At 40.8% G+C, this 12,623-nt stretch overlaps 2 protein-coding genes across 2 annotated transcripts; both read left to right on the forward strand.

The window, feature by feature from the left end:
• Positions 1-2,992: 2,992 nt before the first annotated feature.
• LOC138401216 (olfactory receptor 7D4-like) lies at positions 2,993-3,925 on the forward strand. Its single transcript, XM_069496585.1, has one exon. The coding sequence runs from the start codon at positions 2,993-2,995 to the stop codon at positions 3,923-3,925; it is 933 nt and encodes a 310-aa protein (XP_069352686.1).
• A 7,503-nt stretch (positions 3,926-11,428) lies between these two features.
• Positions 11,429-12,367, forward strand: LOC138401221 (olfactory receptor 7D4-like). Its single transcript, XM_069496600.1, has one exon. It carries the CDS (start codon positions 11,429-11,431, stop codon positions 12,365-12,367), a length of 939 nt encoding a protein of 312 aa, XP_069352701.1.
• Positions 12,368-12,623: the final 256 nt, after the last annotated feature.

Raw genomic sequence — 12,623 nt, forward strand, 5'->3', positions numbered from 1 at the left:
GCACACTGGTCTTGTATTGCCTTAGAGGTATTTTTACCAAGTTGGGTTACCTCTGACCTGTTGTCTTCACCTCTTGCCAGTGGAGATTAGTGAATTTGGTCCCTCAGCTTAAGCTCCCAGGTGGTGGGTTGCACTTGTGTGTATGACTCCACTGCCCTCCAATAGCTTGAGATGGAAGGCACCGTGTTAAGCTATGGGGTTACCCTCTCTGTCATTGACTGCAATTTGTATGGACGAGCCAGTTATTCAGGTGATCTGATGTTTCTGTGTTAGGCTCTGGTCCCCCAGATGTGGCATACGAATGCCCTGAACTTTGGGAAGAGTCCTGTCCCTCCCAAGGGTTACTTGGACCCTGTTACCACTTAAGGTGGGGGTAAGGGCAAGATAGATCACGGCTGGTGCCTGCAAGCCTGGTCTGTGTGCGTCTATGGTTGCTTGATCTGCCGCTAGGGGGAGCCGCTAGTATGTTATTCGGGGCTCTTCCACCATGCTTGGGAGGCTACTCATGATGGGAGGGATCAATTGGTGCAATTGCCTAGGTCTCTGGCCAGGACTTTCCCTCCCTGTCCCCCAACCCCAATGCTGGCAGCTGCCCGGAGGCAGAGAGCAAGCTCTGGAGTTATGATCTTATCAGATGACCTAAGCCGGTCTGGCGGCCGAATCAACAGGCTGCCAACTATTGTTCAGCATGAAAGCCCTGCAGATTCATGCCTGTCGCACAGAGAAAGCAGCTTTTCTTGCTTTTCCCCACCTCTAAGGGTGGAACCCACTGCACCTTGCCCGAAAGCCCCTGGGCTGGGGGAGGGGTGCTGCCTGAAACCGCAGTGGCTAGCACTGGGGGTGACCACTCAGGATTTGGCACATGCCAGTTCAGGGGACTGAATCAACAGGCCATCAGCTGTCCCCTCTGCATCACGGTCCCGCAGTCTCACGTTTGCCTAGCAGAAGGTCTTCCTCTTTCTGTCCTGCCCTGAGCCAGCCAAATTGTCGGTGGTTTCCAGGGGTAGAGCCCCCTGTTTGCGTTCATCTCCTTTGTTCTGGTCCCACTGACCACCAGAGGTGAGGTGCCTGTCTCCAAACTCCATCGCGGTCATGGGAAGTGACCACTCAGACCAGTCTCCCCCAACCCCGCCCCAGGTGGTTCCAGCACAGAGAACCGGGGAGTTCAAGATGTTTCCCACTACTGTCTCTTCTCCACAGAGCCTGTCCTCCCATGCCATGACTTTGCACTGACTTCAGGCGCGTCCCTGTCTGAGTGGGTGTGGAGGTCAGTGCCGGAGCCCGGCGTCCTCCTGTGAGTCCAATCCCACTGCTCTGGCTGGGTGGGTGGGTGTGGCCACCCCACACTGTATTCCCTATTGTGTATCTGGCACTCTCCAGTCTTTGCGTTTGTTCATATCTTCCATTAACATTTTGCACCCTATGCTGCGTGTCCAACGCTGTTTCTCTGCAGATTCACAGTGCGGTTCTTGGAGGGGACCAGTCCACTCCTGTGTAGCTGTCCAAGTTCCTCACCTCCTTCTCTGGGAGCAGAGAGCCCAGAGGTCACCGCTAATCCACATTTTTTCCCCTCCTGGCTGTGTGTTTTTGTTTACTCCTTTTATATTTGTAGAACACATGCTTTTTTCTCTTCTTGGAAGAATTCACCTGGCAGTCAATCTCTGAAAGAAAGAGCTATGTGGATTTTTATTAATTAGAAGCGCTATAGTGTGGTCAAAAGAGGTAGCAGGCCTATTGTTTTCATAAAGATTGGAATTCCATCTTTGATGGCTCCCTCAGTTTAAGGGGTGGGAGGGGGTGTTGTTGATGAATAATAACCATGCAAGACAGGTTTATTGTGATGTTAACAACAGATGTTCACATTTATGAAATGTCCATTGTATGCCATAGAAACCACAGCAAAAACTGTCATGCACCATTTCATTTAATTTACTCTTAAATCCTACCATATGGGGAATATTTAGCACTCCTGGTATAGAGGCAAGTTATCTGCAGCTAAGAGAGCTTAAATAATTTTCTCAAGGTCACATAGCAGTAAGTTGGTAGATCAAAATCCTATTCCAGGAAATCTGACTCAAAAAAAAAAAAAAAAACCCACCATTTTCTAAATCACTGCTCCATCCTGTACCTTGGGAGAATTATATATCCAAAATAATAATTATAAAAGTGGAAGATCAATAATATTAAAAGTAATAGTAGTGGTCGTAATGACAGTTTTTATCTATGGATATTCCTATTGTGCACAAGGTCATTTTTTAAACCTCAAAAAGAATGTAAATAGTAATAATCACGTTTCTAGAAAGAAATAAGTGACTGGGAATTAGCCATCACATTTCTACAGAGCATCCGGTCACAGAATAAAGGTTGTTAGAATCGACAATCCACATCGTAATCACCACGGTAGACCTATTAGAGTGAAGGAATATGGAAATTGTTAGGGAAGAGACACGGCCCCTTTCGAAGGGTCATATAAAAGAAGACATTGATTAAATTCATAAATATAAGTAGGAGAATGAAAACTAGTGAGTGGATGGAAAAAAAGAGAGATACTTCTACTAAATTAAAGAAAATCTGAATAACTATACATGTTTAAAATGGATTTGGCATTTGTGCCTCCATAATATGCTGAAATAAAAAAATTTAAATGGACACAACTAAAGCTCAGACTCGGGGGGATGGGGAGGCATGGGCAATGTATATAGCCTGATCTTTTGTACCCCCTTGATGAGCTGAAAAACAAACAAAAAATAAAAATAAAAAAAATAAATAAATAAATAAATTGCCAAAAAAAAAAAAAAAATTAAAAAAATAAAATAAAATGGATTTGGGCTACCAGTTGGCTGAGTGAATCAGTCTTTGAAAGAACTCTATAGAGGGTGAAGAACGTCCATCCAAGGGTGATATTGCATAAAGTAATCATAATCAATGAGGTGCCAGTTGGCTATTCATTAAACATTGCTTTTTCCTCTGCCCCAGCAGACACATCAGCTACATGGAAGCAAAAAACCACACGGAGGTATCAGAATTTCTCCTCTTGGGTCTCTCAGAAGATCCCACACTGCAGCCCCTTCTCTTTGGGCTGTTCTTGTCCATGTTCCTGGTCACGGTGCTCGGGAACCTGCTCATCACACTGCTCATCATCTCCGAGTCCCACCTCCAGACCCCCATGTACTTCTTCCTCTCCATCCTGTCCCTTTCTGACATCTGTTTCACCTCCACCACCATCCCAAAGATGCTGGTGAACCTTCACGCACGCAGCAAAGACATCTCCTACAGGGAGTGCCTCACGCAGGTGTATTTTTTTATGATTTTTGCTGGACTGGATAATTTCCTCCTGACCGTGATGGCCTATGACCGGTTTGTGGCCATCTGCCACCCCTTACACTACACGGTCATCATGAACCCCCGCTTCTGTGCCCTCCTGGTACTGATGTCTTGGTTTGTCATTTTCTGGGTTGCCCTTATTCACCTTATACTGATAATGCGGCTGACTTTCTCTCTAGGCACTGAAATCCCACATTTCTTCTGTGACCTGCCTCAGCTCCTCAAGGTGGCCTCCTCTGACGTCTTTATTAATAACATCTACTTGTATGTGTCGACTGTGTTGCTGGGTGTGTTTCCCGTCACAGGGATCCTCTACTCCTACTCTAAAATTGTCGCCTCCTTAATGAGGATGTCGTCCACTGCAGGCAAGTATAAAGCATTTTCCACCTGTGGGTCTCACCTCTGTGTGGTCTGCTTGTACTATGGGACAAGTCTGGTTGAATACCTCAGCTACGCTGTGACCCCTTCTTCCCAGAGCAGCGCCATTGCCTCAGTGATGTACACGGTGGTCACCCCCATGCTGAACCCCTTCATCTACAGCCTGAGGAACAAGGACGTGAAGGTGGCCCTAAGAAGACTGCTCAGTAGAGCAGCCTCTTGACCATGGCAGATCACTTGTTCAGAACTAAGTAGACATTATGGGCCCCTAATTCAAATGCAAATTTTAAAATCCTGTTTGTTTTTTCTCCCTAGAAGACATTTTTCATTTTCCCATTCCCAAAGCACCTGTGACTTTGCACACTATGTTTTTGTAGGTTTCTCCTCAATGACTCCCGCAGTAATCCCTTTTTAACTTGTGTCCCCTCTACATGGTTCTTTTTTTTTTTCATTTCAGCATATTAAGGGGGTACAAAAGTTTAGGTCACGTATATTGCCCTTGCCCCCCTCCCCCTAAATCAGAGCTTCAAGCGTGTTTATCCCCTAGATGGTGTGCTTTTGGTCAGTTGTCTGACAGCAATTCCTGAATTTTTCCAACTTGCCGTTTAAAACACTTTTCATAACAAGTGCTGACACAGTTCCCTCAAAAATTATCCTCTTGCATATTAGTGTTTTCTTCACCTCTGTTTGGATGCGTTCTTGTTATTCCTCAAAGAAATGAAATAAAAAATATACAATAGTTAAAGCCACGTTCTTATCCTACCAGGACTTTGCTTCTTGCTTTATATGTGTGAATTTAACCCCCCCCCCAAAAAAACCATTTCTTTGAGATATTTTCTCTCCATTTCCCCATTTCTGAAAAGGAAGAGACTGAGCTGAGACGAACTGTAACATGGCAAACTTATATTGCGCCCATGCTCCTAATGTTGCTGTCCTGTTTTCACACGCACATGATGGGATTCTCAACATGAAGTGTGGTTCACTCACATGATTCATAGTGATGTACTGCCTAGCACAACTCCAAGATGTTGCTTCATGTCTTGTGATACTTGTTTTTTTTCTTCCTTCTTTCTTTATATCCTGTGATCCTTCCTTCTTTCTTCCTTCTTTCCCTCATTCCCTCTTCTCTTCCTTTCCTCATTCCTCTTGGCTGTTTTATTTGTTAATGTTAACTGGCTTCATTCCTTTTTTATGGCTGCATAATATTTTGCTGTATAATAAACCACAAGTTGTTTAACAAATCATCCATTAATCGACATTTGGGAGTGATTTATTTCCATCTTTGGGCTACTGTGACTAGTGCTGCTATGAATATGCGCGTACCTTTATTTGTTTGATGCTTTTTTCAATTATTTGGGGACTATTCCTATCAATGGGACTGCTGTGTCGTATGGTAATTGTATGTTTTAACTTTTTCAGGAAGTGCCAAACTGTGTTTCATAGTGGCTGACACGCTTTACCTCCCAGCAACATATTGCCAATACTTGTTATTTTCCTTTTTTTCCAAAAGATTATATCCACCTACTAGGTGTGAAGTGGCATCTATTCATGCTTTTTTTTTTTTTTTTTTTTGAGACAGAGTCTCACTTTGTTGCCCAGGCTAGAGTGAGTGCCGTGGCGTCAGCCTAGCTCACAGCAACCTCAAACTCCTGGGCTCAAGCGATCCTCCTGTCTCAGCCTCCCAAGTAGCTGGGACTACAGGCATGCACCACCATGCCCGGCTAATTTTTTCTATATATATTTTTAGCTGTCCACATAATTTCTTTCTATTTTTAGTAGAGATGGGGTCTCACTCTTGCTCAGGCTGGTCTCGAACTCCTGAGCTCAAACGATCCGCCCACCTCGGCCTCCCAGAGAGCTAGGATTACAGGCGTGAGCCACCGCGCCCGGCCTATTCATGCTTTTGATTTGCGTTTCCTTCATGACTAACTGAGCATCTTTTCATGTGTTTGTCGGCAATTTGCATATCTTCTGTGGAGAAATGTCTTTTCAAGTGTTTGCTCATTTTTTAATTGTTTAGTTTGTAATTTTGTTTCTGACCTGTACTAGTTGTTTATGTATTCCAGAGAATTGACACTTATCAGTATATGTTATGCAATTATTTTCCCATTTATGCATATTATCTTTCCATCTCTTTCAAGTATACAATTTATTGTTCTTAACTACTCTTATCACAATGTATAATAGGTCTCTTGAAATTATTTCTTCTATATAAAAGAAATTTTGTATCCTTTTACCAAGGTCTACCCAATCTCCCCACTGCGCAGCCTCTGGTAGCTACCATTTTATTGTCTGCTTTTGCCCACTTTTTAATAGGGTTGTTTGTTTTTTTCTTGGTGATTTGCTTGAGTTCTTTGTAAATTCTGGATATTCACCCTTTATCAAATATGTAGCTTGGGATATTTTCTCCCATCCTGTAGGTTGTCTATGTGTTCTGTTAATTGTTTCCTTAGTTGTGCAAAAGCTTTTTAGCTTAATCAAGCCCCATTTATTAATTGTTGTTGTTGCCATGATCACCATTGCAGTGTTAGTCATAAATTATCTAGAAGAGATTTTTCGGCATTTTCCTCTAGAATTCCTATGGTTTCATGCTTGAGATTTAAGTCTTTTATCCATCTTGAAATAATTTTTGTGAGTGGTGAGAGGTAGGAGTCCTGTTTCATTCTTCTGCGTGTAACTATCCAATTTTTCCAGCACCGTTTACTGAATAGGGCTTCTTTTTCCCAGTGTACATTATGGTTTGCTTTGTTGAAGATTAGTTGATTGTAGGTAGATGGTTTTATATATGAGTTCTCTGTTCTGTTCCATTGGTCTATGTCTCTATTTTTATATCAATACCATATTGTTTTGGTTACTATAGCATTGTAGTACAGTTTGAAGTCTGGTAATGTGATACCTCCAGGTTAGTTCTTTTTTCATTGGTTTATAATGTTTTATTTAAGTGTTTATTTAGCATTTTTATTTTATTTTTTTATTCTTATTTCAGCATATTGTGGGGGTACAAAAGTTTAGGTTACGTATATTGCCCTTGCCTCCCCACCCCTCTTTTGTTTAAGATTGCTTTGGCTATTCAGGCTCTGTTATGGTTCCAAATGAAGCACAGAATTATTTTTTATAGATCTGTAAAGTATGATGATGGTAATTTGATGGAGATTGCATTGAATTTGTAAATTACTTTGGGCAGTATGGACATTTTAACAATATTGGTTCTACCTAACCATGAGCATAATATAGATGCAAAAATGCTCAATAAAATACTAGCACATTGAATGCAACAGCACATTAAAAAAAAAATCCACCATGACCAAGTGTGCTTCATCCCAGGAAAGCAAGGAGGGTTCAACATATGTAAATCAATAAATGTGGTTCACCACATAAACAAAAACAAAGATCATATGATCATCTCAATAGATGCAATAAAAGCATTCAACAAAATCCATCACTCTTTCATGATAAAAACCCTGAACAATCTAGACATAGAAGGAACATATCTCATAATGATAAGAGCCATATATGCCAAACCCACAGCCAACATCATACAGAATTGGGAAAAGTTGAAAGCATTCCCCCTAAGAACTGGAACAAGATAAGAATACCCACTGTCACCACTTCTATTCAACATAGTGCTGGAATTCCTACAAAGCAATCAGGCAAGAGAAAGAGAAAGAAATAAAGGTTATCCAAATCAGAAAAGAGAAGGTCAAACTATCATTCTTTGCTGATGATCTTGTATCTAGAAAACCACAAAGATTCCACCAAGAGTCTAATGGAATTGATAAACAAATTTAGCAAAGTCTCAGGATACAAAATCAATGTATATAAATCAGTACCATTTATATATGTCAATTACAGTCAAATCAGGAGTCAAATCAAAGACTCAATATCATTCACAATAGCTACAAAGAAAATAAAATATCTCGGAATATACTTAATCAAAGAGGTTAAAGATCTCTACAAGGAAAACTATGGAACTCTGAGGAAAGAAATCACAGAGGATACAAACAAAAGAAAAAATTTTGAACAAAGGACCTCTTTCCTTCAACAACATTGTGGATACCACAAGGTTCATAAAACCTCTAAACTTTCCTCAATGATGGCACATCACAGAGAGATAATGGCTGAGTTTGGTTGCTTATAGAAATTAAACTTTCCTTGGGGGAAACCTTGTGACTTTTAGATGAAAGCAAAGGAAGAAGAATTTCTCCTTAGAGGAAATAAATCCAATTTCCCTTACTGTTATCTCTGGAGACACAAAATTGACTGGAAACTTTCCATTCTGCTGTCTTCTTTGTATGCCATGGGAGCTGAATTGTTTGAAGAGTGAAAACGCAATAGAATAATTTATTTCATGAGGTACTCTGGGAATTCAACCTTGAGACAATAGAAATGTTAAAAATATTACTGCCTCTCACCTGTAATTCTCCGATTGCAGCCTACACTAAAACACAATTAGGCTTCCCAGGAACAGATCTTGGCGAAGAGAAAGCGTCAGTGATATCCATCAGAGAGAGTCAGAGTGACACAGTAAGGGCTAGTAGGATAAGAAAGAAAAGAGGAATGAGTGTGCTGGGCTTTATCTCTAGAATAATGAAAATGGGACAACCCTATATTTATTTATGAGATGCACATCAAGAAAGAGCAGGTGAAGTCCCTGTATTTTGAAGGTAATTTAGTTTCCACCAACAGTAGTCTTTTCCAGCTCTCACTGTTTGATTTTCTTTCCTTCTGGAATCTAGAATCTCCTTCTAATAAGAGTTAGAAACAGACATTTCTTGCATACTTCATTTTCCAGGCATTCTTCATAGCCTCTCTACTCTCTCCCAAATATTGCAGGTTCCTGTTACATTTCCTGTATCCAATTATTTATTCATTAACTGCTCATGGAAAACCTATATGTATGAGGTATTATTTTGTTCTTAATTTGATCAGATTTTCTAATTGACTAAACTATTATTGCTGGCAGGTTTGACTTACTGAAATCACTGAATAGTTCTATATTGTTGTAATCATCATTTTTTCATTTCAGTGTCTACAACATGATGAATATAATATACTTACTTCTGACAGTTGGTATTGAGACTAATTTCTTTCTTCCATTTTACTAATCTGTTTACATTTTCAGGAGAATATCAAATAATTGATGTTGAAGTAGTCTTCCTTCACCTAATCATAAATTTAACACAAATGGTTTGATATATTAATGTATAATGTCCTGTTGGCTATAGTTTTCAAACAACCACAGGGTTACGAAGTTGTCCTCATTCCTCTGTGTGTGTATCTGCAGATTCTCTGCCCTGGCTGCTAACCACAGAAATGGCTATTCCATATTCTCAAATATATTTTTTGCACTGTGATTGTGAATCTCTTCATGAACCTACATTTGTGATGTACTATGTTAACAGACATCATAATATGAACCCAGTTTCCCATTCCGAGAATAGGTATTACTTGCTCATCATGTATTATTTCTTTAAAATCGACAGGAATGCACTTTATTTATCCTCACTATTCAATTTTGAGTATACATTCAGGTATGGGATGAGCTTCAAGATTTCTGTTTTGTGTCACTGTTGACACATTTGAACTCACTCATTATTATACATGCAACATTTGTATATGTTGAGCCTCTACAATATGACGGGCACCAAGTAGACCTACATCCATAGAAAGAAAAATAATGAGAAAAAAATAGTCACAGCCTCAGACCCACAAATAAACATAAAATTACTGACATGAGATGCACATCAAGAAGGGGCAGAGGATGCTCTGTTGTGGGACCCACAAACTCTGTCTTCCTTGCTCTGCATCTCACTGGTCCCTCAAACTCCTATTGTAACTCATTGAGCCATATGCCATCTAGCATTCTGTTCTCTCATCCTAGAAAGTTTATTACTAGAAATTTTATTACTTTCTTGCTTCTCCTGATTAACAATGACCCATCCTTCTTCTCTCAGCTCAAATATTCCTATTTCAGAGAAGTCCCACCTACGCAGCTTCCCACACTAGATTGGTCCTCCATGACCTTTTCTGTCTTTAATTTAAGAAACTTCTCTATGCATTAGTAACATGAACTCTTTTTCTATTGGGGAGAATGTTTTGTAAACATTTATTTTAAAATCTCAAATGTGGCTTTCAGTTTTTCTAGGATGATTAGATTTATGTAGGTTCTTTTTTTTTTTTTCAGCTTATTATGGAGGTACAAAAGTTCAGGTTACATACGTTGCCCATGTACCATCTATCCCCCCGAGTCAGAGCTCCAAGAGTGCCCATTCCCCAGACAGTGCGCATTGCACTCATCATGTAGTTATACCCCCCATCCCCTCCCCCATCCCCCCACCTCCCTGAGTCAGCACCTTCAAGCGTGACCATTCCCCAGACGGTGCGCAATGCACTCATCATGTAGGCATACACCCATCCCCTCCCCCCACTGTAGGTTCTTAATATTTCTGATCCAATCTATCAATTATGTATGTTGGTGATTAACTCTGCTGATTTTAATACATCTCCAACTGAGAGCATACACACATGGGCACCTCTCTTGACACACACCTTGGATCTTATTTTAATGTTTTTGTGTGCTTTTATTTCCTTCTTTTATTTATATATGCAGTCCACTTGCTTTTTCCTCTTCTTGGGAGAATTCACCTGGCAGGCGTGCTCTGAAAGCAGGAGACATGAAGATTTTCACTAATTAGAAGTCCTGTATGGTGGTCAAAAGAAGTAACAGCCCTGTTGTATTTATAATGATCAGAATTACATCCTGGTGATTGCCCCACTTAAGAGGGATATTGATAAATGAAAGGCATGCCTGACCGATTTACTAAAATATTTAATAACAGAAGCTCACATTTTTGAAATGTCCATTGTATGCGCCAGGAAACACAGTAGAAAAATGACATGCAGCATCTCATTGAATTTCACTCCTCCATTCATGCAGGGAGCATTTACTATTCCTACTGTAGAGGTGAGGTATCTGCAGCTAAGAGTTTAGATAACTTTCTCAAGGTCACACAGTAGTAAATTGGTGGGTCAAAATTCTATTTCAGAAAATCTGACTTAAGAAAATATTTTGCACATCTCAGCTCTATACTGCACCTTGGGAGAGGTATATATCCAAAATAATTTTCATAAAAGGAGGAATTTTATAACAATAATAAAGACAGTTATTATTTATTGAGACTTATTGTATCAAAGGCATTTTTAAACCTCACAAACAAGAAACTACTGATAACCAGAATTTTAGAAAGAAAATAAGGCACTTAGAGTTTATTTTCACATCACTAGCTGAATAGGGTCACAGAATAAAAGTTGTCAGAGGTGACAATCCGTTCCTTAATACATTGTAGAGCTTTAGAATGAAGAAAGTATGGAAATTATCACAAACAGACATGCCATGTCTTAAATTATTTCGAAAACTCATTTCAAAGTCAGAATTAGTTAATGCCCATAGGTTCAGGCAGGAGAATTAAAAGCGAGTGAGTGGATGGTAAACTAGAGAGCTTGATGCTAAATTAAAGGAAGTCTGAACATCTCTACTCTTTAAAGTGGCAAAGGGCTACCACTTCCCTAAATGATTCCCTGTCTTTGAAAAGACTCTACTCCGTGTGAAGGATGTCCATCCAAGGGTGATACCATACCGTGACACCATAATGTGATAACTGAGGTGTCAGGTGGCTGTTCATTGAAAGTTGCCTTTTCTTCCTTCACTAGCAGACACACCAGCTACATGGAGCCACAAAACCACACGGAAGTATCAGAATTTCTCCTCCTGGGACTCTCAGAAGATTCTGAATTACAACTCTTTCTCTTTGGACTGTTCCTGTCCATGTACCTGGTCACGGTGGTCGGGAACCTGCTCATCATCCTGGTCATCATCTCTGACGCCCATCTCCACACCCCCATGTACTTCTTCCTCTCCAACCTGTCCTTTGTTGACATTTGTTTTATATCCACCACCATCCCATTGATGCTGGTGAACATCGATACACACAGTAAAGACATCTCCTACACAGGGTGCATCACTCAGGTGTATTTTTTTACGGTTTTTATTGGACTGGATAATTTCCTCCTAACCGTGATGGCCTATGACCGGTTTGTGGCCATCTGCCACCCCCTGCACTACACAGTCATCATGAACCCCCGCCTCTGTGCCCTGCTGGTTCTGATGTCTTGGTTCATCATGTCCCTGGTTGTCATGGTTCACGTCCTACTGATAAGGAGGCTGACATTCTCCAGGGCCACAGAAATCCCACATTTCTTCTGTGAGTTGACTCAGATTCTAAAAGTAGCCCCCTCTGATAACTTCATCAATAACATCTACTTGTACATGTCAACTGTGTTGCTGGGTGTGTTTCCCGTCACAGGGATTCTCTACTCCTACACTAAAATTGTCTCCTCCTTAAGAAGCATGTCCTCCACTGCAGGCAAGAATAAAGCATTTTCCACCTGTGGGTCTCACCTCTCTGTGGTCTGCTTGTTCTATGGAACAGGACTTGGGGTCTACCTCAGTTCTGCTGTGACCCCTTCTTCCCAGAGCAGTGCCATTGCCTCATTGATGTACACTGTGGTCACCCCCATGCTGAACCCCTTCATCTACAGCCTGAGGAACAAGGACGTGAAGGGGGCCCTGGGAAGACTGCTCAGCACGGCAGCCTCTTGCCTGTGACAGACACATCACTGGTTCAGAACTAAGTGGACATTGTGGGCCTCGAAGGCAAATGTGAATTTAAATATCCTGACTCTCTTCCTCCTTTAAATAACATGTTTCTTTTGTTCATTTCCAAAGCACTTATGAGTCTATTTTTATGTTTTTGTGGTTGCTTTTTCCTCAACAACTTCCTCCATAATTTCCTTTTAACTTTTCTCCCATAAACTTGAGCCTTAAAGTTCTAATTTTCATCAGTTTTCTTAGAGCCATTCCT

Source organism: Eulemur rufifrons, chromosome 2, assembly GCF_041146395.1.
Source record: "Eulemur rufifrons isolate Redbay chromosome 2, OSU_ERuf_1, whole genome shotgun sequence".
NCBI lineage: Eukaryota > Metazoa > Chordata > Mammalia > Primates > Lemuridae > Eulemur > Eulemur rufifrons.

Coding starts and splice junctions, on each gene's coding strand:
- LOC138401216 (XM_069496585.1), top strand. CDS start 2,993: ATGGAAGCAAAAAACCACACGGAGGTATCAGAATTTCTCCTCTTGGGT.
- LOC138401221 (XM_069496600.1), top strand. CDS start 11,429: ATGGAGCCACAAAACCACACGGAAGTATCAGAATTTCTCCTCCTGGGA.